Source organism: Myxine glutinosa, chromosome 1, assembly GCF_964187855.1.
Source record: "Myxine glutinosa chromosome 1, kmMyxGlut1.1, whole genome shotgun sequence".
Classification (NCBI taxonomy): Eukaryota; Metazoa; Chordata; class Myxini; order Myxiniformes; family Myxinidae; genus Myxine; species Myxine glutinosa.
The window spans coordinates 335,480,417-335,500,670 of NC_136261.1; the positions used below are offsets into that span (position 1 = coordinate 335,480,417).

Below are 20,254 nucleotides of genomic sequence, written 5' to 3' on the forward strand. Positions count from 1 at the left end.
GGAACGATAATAAAAACTAGAATGACTGCACTGTGGTCACAACCTGCGACACAATCCGGTAAAGGGTGGATTGAGAAACATTTAATTTATTTAAAATTTTTTGAACTCGTCTCAAAACAAGCCGATTCGTCACACGGCGGCAGATTGTTCAATACCAATCGTAAAAAAATAATAAGAATTACGTAACGCTATTTTTTGGGAGTTGCATATGTTACGCGCTGACATTACGAATTGGTTAAATCTTACAAATTATGATCATTCTCCACAGATTCGATGTTTCAGGGAATCTCATCGGGAGTAACACAAGCCAAACAACACCAATGGAAATCCGATGCAACAAACTGAAAAAAATGAAAATGCTGCAAAACACTACCTTGATCCACATCTTTCATTTCAAGACAATCTCAACTGGGAACAACAGGACATGCCAGGAACTGCAATGTCCAGCCGATCTGGCCGACAGCCTATAGTAAGGAATTTGACAAACTTGCATGGTTCACAGATTGAACGCAAGGGTTCAGTAGATACACAACCTGGGAAAGTAACGCCAAACCATGCCAATAATCACTGCCAGGAATCCGCTTCTGCAGTACTGGACCTGCCTTTGTGCAGAACACCAGAATAAGATGCACAAGCAAATAATCATTTCACTTCCCCAGTTTAAAACCACAGGCGAAAATGAGATTTTCCACAAGTGCTTCAGTAGTTTTAATCGTTTTTGTCCCCCAGCTGCACATATTAGGCACCAGTCGGATTTGCAAGGCAAATTGTAGTGCAAATAACACAAAACACCTGCATCAACATGAGGTTAAATCAAGTCTGCTGCACAATACAATGCATGGGAAGGCAGCAGCAAAGACAAAATGAAGGCTTTCAAGTGCAAATTTGAAACGCTTTTGAAGGCAAATAAAACATTTTTAAGCATAAATATCTGGTCTCATGAAATGACAATGTGCGAAAACACCAAAAAGGAAGATGGCATGCAATTTCTGCAAGAAAAGTAAATGTTTACAACACAAAAGACTCAAATTACAACAACAAAACAAATGGCTTCACATTCATCCAATATTCAAAACGAGAGTTCACATCAAGAATAAGGCAGTGAATGGGTGAGTCAGTCCAAGTAGATTAGGTAACCTGAGAAGGTAGAGTACTTCCAGCTGCTGCCGTAGATGGTGCCACGGTGGAGACGGAGCCACACTTGATCCCCTTGCAAAAGACGAATCAGAACATGGTTGCTCGCGGTCTCGTGGTCTGGCGCACCGTCGTTGGCATAAGCAGACACCAAAACTTCGTTGTTTTTCATCAGATTCACATACAAAGGAACATTGACAGCAAGTTTGAGGATGTGGAAGAAGAATATGTAAGTGCCATTAATGGGACAGTGAAAACGACCGGTCATAGTGTCAAAACATTCTCCAAGTACGGTGGTGAGCGTATCGAAGGAGATGGGTTGATCAAGGATCCCAGGGAAAAAGTTGTACGTGCGTGATGCAGAAAACGCAACACGTACTTGCTGAGGCATGGGGCATAGTCCCACAGGAAGTATTGCAGGGCCACCTTGCCCACCCATTGCCACGTCTATTGGTGTGATGCTTCGCGTTTCCCCTTGTCCAGAGTCGCCGCTGTTAAACGTCTCATCTTGCTCTGGACTGGCCTGGTGTGACGAGTCACTCCAACCTAAAATAAAAATAAAAATAATTATATATATACATATATATACATATAAAGTTTAAAAATCAAAGCCATGAAGCTTGACAAACTTCGCCATCCAAAATGTAGACTTCCTTCATAAATTCTCTAAATACATGACAGCAAAAACAGATTCTGATTTAAAAAAAAATGGAAAGGCAACGCTCACTTCTCATTGCACCACGCATTCCCAAGTAAGCATTCCTGACGTAGTTCTGTTGATGGAAGTTCTCTGGCTGCAAAAACCCACAAAAAAAACAAACAAGACATCAGACAGAGCACGACACTTGCAAATTCCCCCCCCCCCCCCAGCCCCCACCCACACCTCAAAAAAAAAAAAAGGTTGCAATTTATCCAGCAAACTGTCCAGTTCATAAAGATAAACATTGACAATCTTGATCAAAGCTCAAGTTAATAGGATGCAAAGCGACAATTTTTCAGATGAAAATCGTTTGTGGAAGTTTGACCGAGTTGTCCTTTGACCTTAGTTTTGTTTCCCAATTTACTGACAATGTGCAAACGCTGTTCACTTTCCAAGTGAATGGGATGAAAATTGATGGTATTTCAGATTAAAATTGATGATTTTGGAAGTTTAACCTCGAGCTGACCTTTGACCTTTCGACCTCAAAGATAGTTTCCCAATTTAGTGACTATATACAAATGCTGTTTAATTTTCAAGTCAATCGGATTTAAAATGGCAATTTTAGAAATACTAGGGCATTGCCCGTACTATATCTATATCTAAAATTATATCCCCCCCCCTCTATTTACATGAAATGGTTTGGTCCAAAGCGAACGGCTTGCGAGTACGTTGACAATCCCCCCCCTCTATTTACATGAAATGGTTTGGTCCAAAGCGAACGGCTTCCGGAGTTTGGTAAAGAAATCGCCATCGCGTGCACAAACGCGCAGGAAAGCGAATGAATCGCAAATTCGTTGTTATTAGTTTTAAAACATAGTTTAACGCCAACATAGTTTGCAAACGTGAAATAAATGAATACGCTCTCAAATGTGCCATCCGAGGCAGAGTGTGTCCGCCACGTTCGGCACACGCGATAGTTCGCTGCTCTCTGATTGGTTGAATCGTTTTTTGGACATAGCTCGGTAAGTAATTGTCCGATTAATATGAAACCTTGAAAAGGCACATCCTCGGGTCCCCAGCAATATACCTGGCAAGTTAAAAGTATATCGGACCCGTGGTTGTCGAGAAACAGCGGTCACAGACAAACAGATGTACAAACGTACAAACGTACAGACAGAGATTACTGGAATTATAGATAGATGACCTCCAGATGACCTTTGACCTCAAAATCAATAGGCTTCTCAATTGTGACGACCTCCACAACTTGGTGAAGTTTCGTGAAGATCGGTTTCGAATTACCCTGGAGGCCGGTGACAGACAGAATAACAAACAACCGACAAATGTCCTTGAAAAATCTTCGATTTTGCAAGTTCAAAAATAAATAAATAAATAAACCTACTAAATTGCTTAATTGAGGAACCAACCCCCCCCCCTCCCACCCCCCCCCCCCCCCCCCATCAAAGAGAACTAACCTGAAATATTAACCCTTCCGACGTCAAATTATCAATTAGCCAGGAGAAAATGTTTCACATCATTACATCATCTGATAGCTTGTACAAATTTAAGGAAAACACTGAGAAACATTGTTCCTGTCAAAATGATTTCAAATGTTTGACATTTTTCACCCATTTAAAACTACTCAAAAAACATTTAAAGCTTAATATTGAAACATATATTTGTATTAAAAAGGGTCAATGCTAGGCTTCATCTTCCTGCGGAATTGGCAATGGATGATTCCCCAAATTAACCTTCCCTTTCCCTCTCCACTCAATAAAGCCGAGTCTACTGGCCGATCATTTTACCATCACAGACAGGTCAGTGGTCTATTTTTCCACACCCTTTCTGGTCTTCCACCCTCTGCCCTCCGTGCTCTCTCCCCTCCCCCTCACCACCAGCCCCCCACTCCCACCACCACCACCCCCCCCTCTCCTAGGCTTCTGCATTGTGAACTAGCAACTCCCTTCTTGGGGAAACTCGCCAAATCCAGGATCACTAATCACCTCCATTTATTTATTTTGCCCACCCATGGAACCGAAACTACTTCCACATTCTCTTTTCAATCGCATTCTCTCCTCCTCTTGCTCATATATTTTTCTTCAACTCTGACATTTTTAGCTCAACTGGACTTTAGTCCTGTGAGCTTATGCAATTGAGCAATGTCTGCAGGTCAGTCAGTAAACACTTCAGTCGTTTTCACTTGAACCAAACAATTTTGATGAAACTTGGCCACAAGCTGCATATCTGATGCCTAACGAGGGTGTATCGATCGCATCAAAATTAGCGCTCATTAAAGGAGTCTACTGGGGGAGGGATCAATGTTCGTTTAAAATACAAAAGAGTTAAAGTGGGGCATTGGGAAAAGTTGGCCACAAGGGAATGAATGAACAGGAAAAAAGAGGAGAGGGAGAGGAATTGGAGGCAACAGTAACCTGCAAGTAACAAGGCTGGGTTAGGTTACATCAGGTTATTGTGGTTTAAAAACATTGGAATGGGGGATGACATGGGATGGAAGTGCAAAGTGTTTTCAAAGCCACAGAGGGATGAGCAGATTTTAGCTTTAGGAAGGTAGTTCCACAAACAGGGAATGCAAGAAAAGGTTGCAGCGTGCAGAAAGTCTGCATTGTAATAGTTTAACCCAGAGGGGGATACTTGAACACCCCAGTTTCTAGGAAGACTTTTAGACAACATATCACAAGGGATGGGGTTTAATTTAAAAAACGGCCACCTGTAATGTGAGCCAACGTCCTTGTGGAAATGTAGCAAATTTTACATTCCATAAAATGCAGGCGAAAGATGCAATGATGGGGTGTCACCAGGCTAAAATAGAGAGCAGTACTCCATTCAGCCATAGCCAAAGGCCTTGCAGACCGAGTAGCTCTGATGTTACAAAACTTGGATAGATCAAGAATGCCAAGTCTGCAGCTGGCTTTGCTAGGTCGTTGTCCCAGGAGATGTCATGGCTGACAGCGAGGCCAAGACATTCAAAAGATGACCTCTTTCAATGGCAGACAACAGAAATAGGTGTATTTGTTTGGCAATCCTTCTGGAGCAACAAGTGAAAAAGTGAGATTTTTCCAGGATTGTTAAGGAAATGTTCCCTTTATCAGACAAGCATCCAAGTAATTCCAAATCGGTGTGATATAGCTAATGTAGATGACTGTGGGATTGGGTACAAACTGGTCATATCCCAAAACCGGCTCAATCTGCAAAAAAGAAAGAAAGAAAAGAAGAGCACGAGTTAGAGCTGGTAGATGAGGACCAAAATGAGGCCCAAAACATTGTTGGGGGAACTCTTGACTACTCTTTCTGCTCTGTGCTATGCGAGTGAGGAGCAGAGGAGGGACAACCGACATCAACATGTTGACTGCACAAATTGTCAGTCATTTATGAACGTGGCCTTTTATTCCACAAGTAGCAAGCGGTCAAACACCAACCGCAAGCACTCCTGGAGATGTTGAGATGGTCGTGTTTTCTTGTTTGAGATTTAAGGCTTCCAACCATTGCAAAGAGCAGCAACATGTGCACAGTTGAGTGACCAAAATCCAAACTGATAATCAGAGATCAGGCTGTTTAAAGAGGAATGAATAAATCAGCAGCAATGATTATAATCCAGAACTTTTGCATTTAATTGGAAGCAAGCTTATGGCCTGTAATTAAGAGATCCATTTTTGCTCTGTTCCTGTGGATCGGAGTGATTTTTTTTTTGTATACACAGTCAAGGTTCGTGGAGGAAATATAACGCAATTGACATGATAGAACAAAAGGAACAGCAAAAAGAGGGAAACACCAAGAGAAGGAAGGGCTGAGGGGCAAAATAAGAGCAGACTTGGACAAAATGTTTGCTGACTTTCAGGCAAATGGGAGATGGCAAAAGGCAAAATAAAGAGTAGCAGAGCAGGTTTTACAAACATGAGCACCGATGTCACCTGTGCCCATTAACAAAGCAAAGCATAGTCAAAGCCAGAATGAAGTCTCTACCTTCTCAGGTGAAGACAATGCCCAGTAGATTGTGGGTACTATGAAGGGATAAGATTGGGACAGAGTGGGTACATGTTATTTGGAAGCAGACACCGAGTTGACATTCCACCACATTTTGAGCGAAGTATCCATGAGGCAGAGGATGGAAGAAGCCTTGTAACTTTAATGTAGAAATATCAAACGTCTCAAGTTTGAGTTCAGTCTCACAAAAAGTAAACTTAAAAAAATTGCTCCTGTTCTTATCCCAGGATTTTTCATTTGTAAATTACAAGGAACTCGATACAAGACGCCACATCCAGAATTCCTTCTCACCACCCCCAACACTTATTCATATCCAGTCTTTTCCTTTGACAATCCACATTATCTGTACAACAGCTGCCAATTCTAAAGTTTCTGGTCCATGCCAATCAGAACAGGATAGAATGCCTGCCACATCTGAGCTGTCATTTTCCATGATAGGAAAAAAACAAAAAAACACAGCCACCACATTTTCAGATATCCTCCCCAAAGACCGAGCAGCCATATAAAAAATGACTTACCCGCCACAAAAAATTAAATCCAAGAGGCATCAACTCCACAAGTTATTAGATTCATATCAATAAAAATTGTTCATCCAGTTTCCGACTTATGGGCTGCTTCTCACCGCAAAGATGGGAAGATGGGAAACAGGAAACAGGAAAAGGCAACTTTTCCTCCATAGCCTGTGTCCTATTCACCAACCCAAGACAACCAATTCCAAGTACGCAGACTCTGGAATGTGCCAAAAGTATCTCAAAACCTCCCTTTACTGAAAAATATGTTTAACTATAAAAAAATAATTATTGCTCCAAAACAAACTGCAAGTACTCCTGGAATTTTTTTAGTAATTGCATTCCAAATCAAAACAGTACTTGGTGACAAAGCTAACCTGTACTTTCCCATCATGGAAAATCCCAAAAAGGTTGGAAAGCAAGCAGAGAACGTCATCTTTCACGCAGTACTAGAAACACCATGCAAGGGTCAATGTCCTACAGTTGGCATGGTTTACGGCATTGGAGGCCAAAAGATGTCCGCTGGAATTGAGAGACAGGAATTAGAGAACTAAAATCGATTGAAGTCAGCAACAGCAGATCTATTGCAAAAGATTCCAAGGCACTTGAACAGCCCTTGGGAAGCAGGGTACCTGGCCAAATGAGCAAATCTTTGTAGAGCTGAAAGCTGGAAAAAGTATGATAAATAACACTACAGATCCTTACAACTTGAAGAATGAATGCTCGAAATGTGATGAGCAAAGAAGTTGTCATCACACATCACTCCCTCCACATAAATTCCTTATATGGTCAAAAGCTGGTGTTGGAACCCACATGGTATAACCCACTGTCGTATGCACAAAGTGGCCAACGCTTCAAAACAGCTCAAAAACAAAATCGAAGACCTGGTTTAGACAAAGGTTGTGCTTCACCGTTCAAACCAAAGGAGTCACCACTCAAGTCAAACTTACATCAAGCAACAAAGGTAAATCCACCATGCTGTGAACATTTCAGGAGGAAGGCTTTTGAATGTGGTAATCACATGATTGTGACAAGTTCCATGCTACAGAGGCAGAGATAATGGACACAAGTCGACTCAGACTGTGCATGATACCTTTTCATCGGTGCAATTTTGAAACCCATCCCAGGTACCCATGAATGTTTCAAGTTGGTGTGAACTGACATGCTGCTAAAAAAAAAAGAAGAAAAGGTAGCAGGCAGACCATTCCCCTCCCAGCCCAGAATATTACCATTGAGTCAGTTGGGTTTTTACCATGCGTAGTTGGTAATTTAAAGACTTGAAATGCTTTGGAATGAAAAACGTTTCCCACAAAGAAGCACAAAAATGCAATTAGTCTGCACAAGTAACATTATGGAAAGCATAAATCCAATGACATTGGTAAACTAACCTTCCGTTCCTTTAATACTGCCACCTTTAGCCAGATTATAAACAGCCTGTGCAAAGAGTCCAGTGGTTCACTCGGTGAAAACCAAACAGACAAAAATTCTCAAATCCCACAATCGCACCAACCTGATCTGCCAACCCCTAAATGGTTTTGTACATGTACAGTCATGTGAAAAAGTAAGTACACCCCATGTAAAGTTTTGACTTTTTCAACATATTTCAACATACAGCTATTTGATCTTCATTTCAACAATATTGATAGATAAAAGTGATATAATATAACAAATATCATGAAACATTTACATTTTGTAATCCATTGTATAATTTAAATAAACATGAATGCAAATTTCACATGTGGAAAAAGTAAGTACACCCCTACATTTATCACTACTTCAAATACCTAAAATTAGAATCAGGTGCACCAGCTCAGGTGCAAAGGATTAGAACATCGTTAGAGAGGATCTTGGAGGAACCTGTCTTATTTAAACCTCAAAGATTGTTTGGTTTGCTCTTTGTTGTTGAAGTGTCCGGCATCACCATGCATAGATCAAAAGAACTCTCCGTGGCCTTCAGAAAGAACGTTATAGATGCCTACGAGTCTGGGAAGAGATTTAAAAAGATCTCCAAACAATTTGAAATCAATCATTCGACTGTCCGGAAAATCATCTACAAGTGGAGAAGATTCCAAACAACTGCCAACTTGTTCAGGCCAGGCTGCCCCAGCAAGTTCAGCCCGAGAGTAGACCGCAAGATGCTGAAAAAAGTCTCCAAGAACCCCAGAATGTCATCACGGGACCGACAGGTAGCTCTTGCCACTGTTGATGGCAAAGTGCATGAGTCTACCATTAGAAAGAGGCTGCACAAATTTGATCTACATGGGAGGTGTGCCAGGAGGAAACCTTTGCTGTCCAGAAAGAACATCAGGGCAAGACTAAAGTTTGCCATTGAACACCGAGGCAAAGACCAGCACTTCTGGAACAATGTGCTCTGGACAGATGAGTCAAAGGTAGAGCTATTTGGCCACAGTACCAGAAGACATGTTTGGCGAAAACCAAAGACAGCATTTGACCACAATAACCTGATACCAACTGTAAAGCATGGTGGTGGAAATATTATGGTTTGGGGCAGCTTTGCTGCATCAGGGCCTGGGCAGCTCACCATCATAGAATCCACGATGAATTCTTCATTGCACCAGAGGGTGCTTGAGGATAATGTGAGGCCATCTGTCGGAAAGTTGAAGCACAACCGAAGGTGGACCTTGCAACATGACAATGACCCTAAACATACCAGTAAATCCACCAAGGAATGGCTGAAAAGAAAGAAATGGAGGGTTCTGGAATGGCCAAATCAAAGCCCGGATCTAAATCCCATAGAGATGTTGTGGGGGGATTTGAAACGAGCTGTGCATGCAAGAAACCCCTCAAACATCGCACACCTGAATGAATTCTGCATGGATAAGTGGGCAAAAATTTCTCCCAGTCGATGTCAGAGACTGGTAGACAGTTATAAGAAACGCCTACTTGAGGTTGTTTCTGCCAAAGGGGGCAATACCACCTATTAGAGCCAAGGGTGTACTTACTTTTTCCACATGCGAAATTTGCATTTATGTTCATTTAAATTATACAATGGACTACAAAATGTAAATACAACAACACAACAGGCATTTTAAGGCCATTTTCCCTGCTAGAGCGGGGGTTAGCCTTGCGGTCCCCATGACAATCTTCTCCATTTTGCCCTATTTTCTGCATCTCTCCTTGTTAACCCCCTTGGCCCGCATGTCTTCTTCCACTGTCTTTAGCCAAGTCTTTCTCGGTCTTCCCCGTCCTCTACTTCCTTCTACATTCATTTCCATCACTCTTCTCAACCAGTCACTTTCATCCTTCCTCAACACATGACCAAACCATCTCAACCTGTTCCTCTTCACAGCATCAATCACAGGCTCCATTCCCATCATCTTTCGCAATTCATCAAAAGATGATGGGAATAGAGCCTGTGATTGATGCTGTGAAGAGGAACAGGTTGAGATGGTTTGGTCATGTGTTGAGGAAGGATGAAAGTGACTGGTTGAGAAGAGTGATGGAAATGAATGTGGACTACAAAATGTAAATGTTTCATGATATTTGTTATATTATATCACCTTTATCTATCAATATTGTTGAAATGAAGATCAAATAGCTGTATGTTGAAATATGTTGAAAAAGTCAAAACTTTACATGGGGTGTACTTACTTTTTCACGTTACTGTATATGGCACCTGCAAACAAAATGTAACCAAGGTGTTGTGTGAGTGCACTCATTACATCCTCATCGCCGATTCTACAAGGACATATGGCATATTAATAGTCAGCAATTTAATCGCTGTATTACGCATGAGAATACGTCATGGACCATGCTAGTTTCCACACCTGCAGGTGTTCATTAGAATGGTGATATGCTTGAGTGGTCAAAGTTTACCGATACCAATTTGTGGATTCCCCCCCCCCCCCCCCTCCCCCTTTAATGGACGTGCGCTTAAGGCCTGAAAATGGAAATTTGTTCAAAACTAGTTACAAAATTAAAATTTAAACAGAATGCTTTCCTGTGTATGTTTGAGCTTCAAGAGATCGATGATGCAAGATTCGGCTAAAACAACCAAAACACTGTCAAAGATGCAGATTCCAGGCCCTATTTGTGTTCTTGTGCTGGATTCGACCAAAAGTAAACGTTTAGAGAACATTCATCCGGAAATGTGGACAAGAACAAACAGATGCACCATTGGAACCATCAAGGAAGGCTCATGGCGAGAGGTTGGTCGAAACCAGAGTGAGGGGGATGAGCACCCTCTACCTCTTCAGCTGTCTGTCATAATTTTTAAATATTTCTTTTCCCTTCTCCCTCCTAATTTCAAGCACTTTGCCCACTAGTTAGCTGTACACTCACCAGAGGTAGGGTTATAGACAATCCCTGGATAGGTCAGTGACAGGAACAGCATATTCCCATAATGCAGTTTGGGTGCTGGGTTTGTGTTCTGACAGGTTTCATTCATCCCCTTCTTTGGATCACATAATTTCCTCAGCGAGAGTTCGCCGGCACTTCCAGGTGGAAGAGAAGCCGAGTCTTCCAATGGCAATGAGCAAACAATCGAAGGCTCGTAGTCAAGTCAGCAGTCCTGGAGCGATCACTCCAATCCTTCTACAAGATTTTAGGTGGCATACCACATGGTGTACTTTTACTGCACTAGTCTGCTCATTAACTAGCGCAGTTACAAAGTACTAGTGCAGTTACCAAGTACTATTGCAACTTCACTAGTACTTGGTTGGCAACCAACAATAAGGGTAGAAACACAAATTAATTGACGACAACCAGAATTTACCCTCAAGCTATTTACCCCGTGGAGACCAGTAGTTCTGATCTTTTTTCAGGGTAAAAGGCCGGTGATGGTCAGGGGCTCCCGTTTATTTCTGCACTATTGTACATACGAACCTCAAGATAACTACTATGCCTTATTGCCCAAAGTGTAGAATAATGTGTTGCAGGCCACATCCGACTGATAGTACGGGATCCCAAACTCAGTGGTAATGTACCGAGAGCCCGATCCATCGGTGGTTGCAAAAATTCCAGGGTAGTTTTACTGCCATGCACATGCATGGATGGTGGACATAAATCAATCTCTGGTTGCTTTTCTAAAGCCATGAGTGCCACAACGATGGTTCTGAGTTCAACTGGGCTCTGGATGTCCCAGTTGTTCGATACATGATCTAGAGATCAACTAGGTTCCTTCCCCCATCTCCTCCTCCACCTCACCCCTCTATTACAGATCACTGACAATATCCACAGAATACCATCAACTTGCTCCAACAAACAAGCCACTGTGGGGCTCAGAGCAATTCAACAACAACAACAACAACAACAACAAGGAATTTTAAGGCCATTTTCCCTGCAAGAGCGGGGGTTAGCCTTGCGGTCCCCATGACAATGTTCTCCATTTTGCCCGATTTTCTGCATCTCCCCTTGTTAACCCCCTTGCCCGCATTTCTTCTTCGACCATCTTTAGCCAAGTCTTTCTCGGTCTTCCCCATCCTCTACTTCCTTCTATATTCATTTCCATCATTTTACAACCAGTCACTTTCATCCTTCCTCAACACATGACCAAACCATCTCAACCTGTTTCTCTTCACAGCATCCATCACAGGCTCTATTCCCATCATCTTTCGCAATTCATCATTTGTCTTCCTCTCTCTCAACGATACTCCACACATCCACCGAACCATTCGCAGTTCCACCCTTTCCAGCCTTCGTTGCTGCTCTACGTTCATTACCCATGTCTCACTCCCATAAATCATAACACTTATCACACATGCAGCATACACCTTTCCCTTCAGCTTCAATGACACTCCCCTCCTCGTCAGCACGCCACTCAGTTCCCGAAACATCTTCCATGCACATCTCACTCAAGCAACCGTTGCCGAGTCTGATCCACCTTCTCCATTCAGCATGTCTCCAAGGTAACAAAATGTTTTCACTCCTTCCAGCTTCACGCCATCTCCAAGATCCAACTCAACATTTCCTCCATCTGCAGCTCCCTCTGTGCACACCTTACACTTGAATGTAGCTGCCACACTGGTTAATGACCCTCTCAAACCACTATATTTTTGATGAACCCACTCAGCGCACATTGTACATTGAATGGAATTCACTCTGACACCCTTCCTGCACACAGCACACGGCCACTTCCCAGTTCTTTCCACCTCACCACATGCTTTACCACTTGCCATCACCTTCGTTTTTCCGATATTCAACTTCAGACCTTTTGTCTCCATACATTCCTTCCACTTGTTCATCCTCTCCTTCAGTCCATCCATACTTTCTGCAATCAACACCAGATCATCTGCATACAACAACTCCCATGGTAAACCCTCCTTTACATTCTGAGCCAGCACCTCCATCACAGCTACAAATAGTAGTGGACTTAGCACTCCCAACTTCACCTCAAACTCACCACTGTTCCCGTCCTAACAGCTGTGTGCGCTCTTTTGTACATTGCCATCACTACTCTGATCAACCATTCCTCCACTCCTAACTTCCTCAATGACCGTGTCACTACTTCACATGGAACCCTATTGAATGCTTTCTCCAGATCAACAAACCCAAGAAACAACTTCTTCCTCTTCTCCATATACTTCTCCTGCAACTGCCTCACAATAAAAAGCGCATCTGTCATTCCTCTTCCTGGCATAAATCCAAACTGCATTTCATCAATCTTCACTTTCTTCCTTATCCTCTCCAACACCCTTTCCAATACCTTCATTCCATGCTCCAATAACTTTATCGCTCGATACGAGCCACAGTCCAGATGGTCACCTTTCCCCTTGTATAGAGGGACGAGGGTACTCAGTTCCCAATCCACTGGAATGCGGCCTTCTTTCACCACCAGATTGCAGATCTCTGTCATTGTCTTCACACTCCAATTTCCCGCTGCCTTCAACATATCTCCCACAACTCCTGTCGGCCCTCCCGCTTTTCTACTCTTCATTGCTTTTATCGCTTCCTCAACTTCCTTCTCGGTTATCTTCTCTGCCGGTCCTAAAACTGGGTTACTCTCTATGTTGCCATCCCATTCATTCTCTGCATTCAACAGTATTTCCATATATCTCTTCCATCTTCCTTTAATTCCATCTGGGTCCACAACGATTTGTCCCACTTCATCCTTCAAGCAACTCTCCCCCATCACATCACACCTCTCTTTCGCTATCTGCTTTGCAATCGTGAATACCGCTCTCTGACCCTCTTCCGAATCCAAGCGTTCTCCGAACATTTTCCTGCATGCCTCCTGTGCCTTTGCTACCTCTTTCTTGGCAGCCTTATAACTTTCATGTCTGCCTTTTCTGCCCCCATACCCTTCGCCTTCTGCCACTCCTTGAACTTCTTCCTTTTCTCGTCAATCTTCTTTCCAAATTCATCATCCCAGCACCACGTTTCCGAGTGCCTCGGTGGTCCTTTTGTCCATCCACATACCTCACCGACGGCTCCCAACAGACTATCTTTCATTGACATCCAACCACTTTCAAGCTCAACCACATCATCCTCCACCATACTTAGCCTCTCTTTTTATGCCTCCCTCACTGTCACCTCTTTCAACCTCCACACCTTCATTCTCGGGTGGTACTTCACCCGCCGAGCTCTCCTCGCACCTTTCACCCTTATGTCGCAGACAACCAAGTGGTGCTGTGAAACAGCCTCCTCCCCCGGGATCACCTTTGTGTCCCAGAGGTGCCCCCTATCTCGCCTACGCACCAGCAGGTAATCAACGGTTGTCGTCGACCCACCTGACGTGTATGTAACAAGCTTATTATACTCTTTCTGGAACTGAGTATTACAAATCAACAAATCAGCTCCATCAGCAAACTCCAAAATCCTTTCACCTCCATTTCTCACACTATATCCGTAACCCCCATGAACTCCCTCAAAACCGTCCATACTCCTTCCCACATGGCCATTTAGGTCTCCTCCTACCACAACAACTTCCTCATCTTTCACGTTTTCCATCAGCTTCTCTATAGCACACCAGAACTTGTCCTTCTCTTCATCGCTCCGACCAACCTGCGGAGCATATCCCGAGATGATGTTCACCAAGAGCTTTCCAATCATCATTTTCACCATCATCAACCTTTCACTCACTCTAGTCACACTCACCACACTGTATCCAAACTCCTCAGAAAACAGGACACCAACACCATTCACGCCCTCTTGGCACCCTTGCCACACAATCTTGTATTTCTGTCCCTGCCTACCCTTCACCATTCTCACACCATTTCCCTTCCATCTCGTCTCCTGCACACAACATATGTCCACTCTTCTTCTGACCAATACTTCCACCACTTCTCCTGATCTCCCTGTCATTGTCCCTGCATTCCATGTCCCAAATCTCAGAAACCAATCTCCACGTCGGGCATCATACGTTTCGTCGTCATAAATGGAATGATTTCCACCCTTGCTTCGATCGGGTTCCCCACCTTGAGTTTTGACGAAAGGGAGTGGTGTCCCCCACGGGGTACTTCGGGCTGTACCCTGCCCATATGTAGTCGTAATTGTCGTGGTTCTCTTTTTGAGGCAATGTTGTTTTTTATGGCCGGATGCCCTTCCTGAAGCCAACCCTTTTAGTCGCCTCTTACGACACGCGGGGATACGGTGTACCTACTCTAAACCGGGGTACACACCGGGTAATTACTCAGAGCAATTCAATATCTCTTATTTTAATGTTATTTTAACAGAGGGCTCACAGGTCATTTTATTACTGTTACAATCCTTCATTCAGCAGAATTCACCTGACATGTCTTATCAGCATCCTGCTTGTCATGGCCAAAAATATTTGCACCCTTGCACCTTTTTCAAATAACACACTTTTCTCCAAAAATAAGTTGAAATTGACAAAAGTATTTGTTCTCCACAATTCTTTATTTCACTGTTAATATTACAGAACCTTTGTTTTTGATTCAGAACTTAATATATCCTTTTAAATCAGAAAATAAAAAGAAATGGCATTGACAAAATTATTAACACCGTCGACTTGATATTTGGTCGCACAGTCTTTGGACAAAATAACTGCAGTCAAGCACTTCCTATAGCCATGAATGAGCTTCTGACAACTCTCTACTGGCAGCTTGGCCTACTCTTCTTGTGCAAACTGCTCCTGTTCTCCCAGATTTGAAGGTTGCCTTCTCCCAATTGCTGTTTCCAGATCTCCCCACAGGTGTTCAATGTGATTTAGATCTGGACTCATTGCTGGCCACTTCAGAACAGTCCAGCGTTTTGTCTTGAAAGATTCGTGGGTGCTTTTTGAAGTGTTTGGGGTCATTGTCCTGCTGCAAGACCCATGACCTTCGACAGACACCCAGCTTTGACACTGGGTTGGACATTGAGCTCCAAAATGCCTTTGTAGTCTCCTGATTTCATGATGTAATGCACACATTCAAGGCACCCAGTGTCAGAGGCAGCACAGCAACCCCAAAACATCACTGAACCTCCTCGATGTTTGACTGTGGGGAAGGTGTTCTTTTCTTTGAAGGCTTCCTTTTGTTTTCTGTAAACAGAGATGTGCTTTAGCAAAAAGCTCCAGTGTGGTCTCATCTGTCCACAGGATATTCTCCCACAAGGATTTTGACTTGTTCAGGTGTGTTTTGGCAAACTCCAGTCAGGCTTTATGTCTCAGCAGTGGGGTCCTCCATAGAACCCTCTTTCATCAAGTTGGTGATGGATGGTGCGAGTTGAAACTGTTGTACCTTGTTTGTGAAGGTCAGCTTGAACCTGTTTGGCAGTTGGAGGTGCTTTCGCCACCATTCGAACAATCCTTCAATCAAGTTTTCTCTTGCGGCCACATCCAGGGAGGTTGTTAGTGCCATGGGCCTTAAACTTCCTGATAACATTGCGTACGGTGGACACAGGTACATCAAGGTCTTTGTAGATGGACCTTTAGCCTTGAGATTGTCCATGCTTGGCTACAATCTTGTGTGTGACGAGCTCAGACAATTCTCTGGTTTTTTCTTTTTCTCCATGCGCATTACGGTACAGTGGACAAAACAGCAGAATGACTTCTTTACTCCATTCAAACTGGTTGAATGAGTGATTTTATATTGCAGGCACCTGTAACATACCACAAGTGAGTTCAATTCCAAAGTAAAGGAGAATCACCTGTGTGAAATCGAATTTCTAACAACTTTTAAAAGGTGCCCATAATATTGTATGGGCCATTTTAGGAATTCTGTGTGGAATAAGCCAATATTTTGTAATTTTCTCAGCTTTTTTTGTTTTGTTCCACTGCAAACCAAAGAAATATACATTTGTGGATACCAAAATATTTTTTTAATTTCAATAATTATCTGGAAGAATTGGTGCATTATTTGAAAAAAAAGTGTAAGGGTGCCAATATTTTTGGCCACGACTGTATATTATCAGACTTCTTTGCAATGCCTTGTTATATTACACATTGACTTGACTCTCCATCTCATGGTCTTGTTGTCTATACAAATGTCACTTCCATTTCCTGGGAAGTCACTTGAAGATCAATCATGGGTTCATGGTTTTGCTTTGCACTTTTGCATTCCACAGCATATCCGTATTTTGTTTACAAAACTCCATCTTCAAACAAACAAACTGCTCTGCTCTGCTCGAGATTCTGTATCCAATATAACTGTTCTCACATTCATCTGCTGAGATTGAGGTCTTTAGTCGTTTCAATGTCCACCACAAAGAATGGCACAGGTGTTGCATGGCCCAGGTGTGAATGTGTACAACTTCACCCTGTCTCATTATCATATCCAATTTTTCATCTCCAATATATGTAGGGGATTTCATCAAGTTATGGCTATTATGAGGATTGTGTTTTTTTATTGTGTTATTATTATTAGTGCTTTATTCTGGACCCTCCTTACTCCAGTTATGTAAAAAGGTCAAAGGGCGTCCCATAATTAGGTCATAAACAATCACGTCAGCCAATCATAGATACCCCTGTTCAATAGTTATATCTTTATTATGTGTATTAGGGTAAGGCCTTGTCTTCCATTAAGATGACACTCCATTGCACCAAGTGAAATAAGATAGATTCCCTTCATTCTTCATTCCCATTCCCAAAACCTCCATTTCCCCTTTCGTCATTGCCAAGCCTCGATTGCCAATTACGGGGGTCGATTGCCAATTACGTCCCCTCCAAAACCACCATTGAACATGTGCTCAGCTCGGGGAAGAAGGGCGTGCCCGCCCATGGTCATCAAGGGCGGAGCCAGAGGGCCGTGCCGGCCAATCAGGGCCGAGGCGAGCTGACCTATGGGCGTGTCCTAAAGGCCGGCAGCTTGATCGCCGGAGGCGTTATAAAAGCGCGCGCGCAAGGTACTGCAAAGAGGATATCCAGGGAAGCACAAAGCCTGCTATTCGTCACCTTGCTCGCCAAAGTTGGACCAAAAAAAGGAGTTAACAGCAAGAAGCCTGGAGAAAGCACGCGACGTCCACGCAGCAACACAGCAGCTTCAACAACAGCAGCTTCAACAACCGCAGCTTGGGGCCTGGACGGCAGTTTTGAGCGGGGCCGCAAAGGAACGGCGGCTGCCAAACGCGCCGATCGTGCTGCAGCATCCTTGGACCTTCCTTTCCCTCCAGCCATCCACCTCCTGCCTTTCCATCCTTCTTGTGTACGTGAGTTTGTTTTGTTTGTTCTGTCCTTGGGTTAATTGAGTTGTATAAGCTAGCGTTGCACTGTGTCCCTAATATCTTCTGTAAATTATTTTCTTATCTTTCCTTCTTCCTTGGTTACTTTGAGCATGTAAATAATAGGAATAAATTTAGTAGTATTTCCAACCTTTTGGTTTTCTTCTTCTTCTTCACATCAGTGTCGCTTTTGTCTTTTCCATATTGAATATCTGTGGCGCGATCCGGCCAACGTTCAGGAATCGGGTTAGTCGGGGTAACTGTACGGCCGCGGTGCCATCCACTCGGCAAACCAACATCCTCATCCGCGGTCCGTAACAATTGGTGTCGGGAGCGGGGTCGGACCCGAAGCGCGCTTAACGCGCTCAAAATTACAAGCTGCTGAAATTTGTTTTGTTTTAAAAAACCCGAATTTTGAAATCGCGCCATGGATAGTCAAGGCGATCGGATGCAGGTGGGTGAGCTAGAAGAGGGGTTAGGGGTAACTCAGGACCGGAGGGAAGAAATGGTGGAGGAGAACAATGAGGAGGTGGTTGAGGAGGTATCAGGCGCGCAAAATGGCGCTCTCGCGCACGAGGTTACGGGCGCGCAAAATGGCGCCTTTGCGCACGCGGTAACAGCGGCACCAAATTTAGTGGCGCCCGTGACCGTAGCAGCACCGGTGGATTTGAACCTTTTTATGATACAAATGGGGGCCCTTATGGACAAAATGGGTGAGCGATTGGAGGGCCAAATGGGGGCAATGAGGGACGAAGCGAGGGGTACCGGTGAACGGATAGACAAGAAATTTGAGGGGTTAGACAAGAAATTTGAGGGGTTAGACAAGAAATTTGAGGGGTTAGACAACGGGATAGAAGGGGTGAAACATGGGTTAACGGGGGTGGAAAATAGAATGGCAGCCCAGGAGAATCAGATAGAGGGGGTGAAAAATGGGTTAAGGGGGTTAGAACACACAATGGACGACAAATTGCGGGAAGTAGGGGAGCAATCCGCCCGGGAAATCAAACGGATGGGGAACCAGATAGAGGAGGTGAAAATCGGGTTAGAAAGTAAATTGGATGCTCAGAGGGATGAATTGGGACAGATGAGGGTGGCATCTACAAAAGAGATGGAGGAGATGAAAGAGGCGATACGACGAAGTGTAAGCGAGGTCTCGGGGGTACGCGAGGAGGTAAAGCGAGGTGAGAAGCGTATGGAGAAAGAGGTGAGGAATAATACGGCTAGGTTACAGGGGGGCATAGAGGGTCTGACGAGGGGAGTAGAACAGCTGACAGTGGGACAAAAGGAACTCGTAGACCAAGTGGAAAAGAACACTGCAATAATCGGGGGTTAAAAGCGACACAAAGACTAAGGACGACTTGATAGCGATGAAGAGGCAATGTCAGATGGTACGTGAGGGACTGACAACGAGGTTGGACGAGGTGACAGAAGTAATGGAGACGAAGGACCGGGAGGTGAGGACGCACATAGAGACGGTCAAGGTAGCGTTAGAGGAAGAGATAGAGGAGACGCACCGGGAAATGAAGGAGGTAAAGGAAAAATTAGAGGAAGTGGAAGAGGAGGTGAGTGAAATTAAGAAGAGACGGACAGAAACTAAGAGAGAAATACAGGAGGAGGTGATGGAATATGTACAAGGTCGGTGCTCAAATCGTGATGTGCTCGCTAACCAAATAAAGAGTTTGCAGGTGGCGAAGGAGGTGCGGAGACGAGGTGCCAAGGTGAGTGGCGATATATTCGGAAATGCATATGATGAGGGGAGCTTCAGTCGGCTTGGGGGTTGATTTGGATCTGGGTGTTCGTGAGAGGCCGTTGGTGAAGTGTGCGACAGGTACGGTGTGCGAAAGAGGTGTGCGAGAATGTCCGACTCTGGGGTGTGTGAGGAAAACGTGCGCGACGAGGAGTGAGTGTGCTGTCGAGAGTGAGTTGGTCGTAGCGCGTGTGCGAGGGGGCACATGGAAGCGCGGAGTGGGGAGTGTTACAGAGCCTGTAACGAGAGTGTACACCTGTGGTGAGTGTTACGGAGGAAGTAACGGGAGTGTGCACAAGAGGATGCACGAGAAAGGTGTGTAACGGACGGGTGCATGGGGAAAGAGTGCGCTGTCAAGAGTAAGGGTGAATGCGCGACCGAGAGTGGAGGTGAGAGTAGTAAGAGTGACACGGAGCTTGAGTTGGTTGTGGCAGGTGAGAGGATGTACACCTGGAATGGAAGGATGCACACCTGGAATGGTAGAGCGCGTGTGGGAATGCACACTTGAGTTAGTAGTGAGGCACGTGGTTGGGTGTGCAAGTGAGAGCACACCTGTGGTTGTCACAGAGGTGACCGAGAAGGGGGCGCGAAGGTGTGTTGGTGAGGTGTGCGAACGACGAGTGTGTGCCAAGGTGTGCGGTGGTCAGGTGTGTGACCAAGTCTGTG

General features: G+C 44.1%; 1 protein-coding gene across 5 annotated transcripts in view; it reads right to left on the reverse strand.

Moving 5' to 3' along the window:
* Positions 1 to 695: 695 nt before the first annotated feature.
* Positions 696 to 20,254, reverse strand: part of CAPRIN2 (caprin family member 2) — an 84,362-nt gene continuing 64,803 nt past the window's right edge. For 3 of the 5 annotated variants that reach the window (XM_068097578.2, XM_068097590.2, XM_068097583.2), the window contains exons 17-18: positions 1,862 to 1,928; positions 696 to 1,680 (exon numbers count right to left, since the gene is read on the reverse strand). In XM_068097578.2, the coding sequence (XP_067953679.2) occupies positions 1,115 to 1,680; positions 1,862 to 1,928 (633 nt within the window). In that variant the 3' untranslated portion in view covers positions 696 to 1,114. The remainder of the gene's footprint in view (positions 1,681 to 1,861; positions 1,929 to 20,254) is intronic. The other 2 variants (XM_068097602.2, XM_078769789.1) reach the window with 1 other exon arrangement.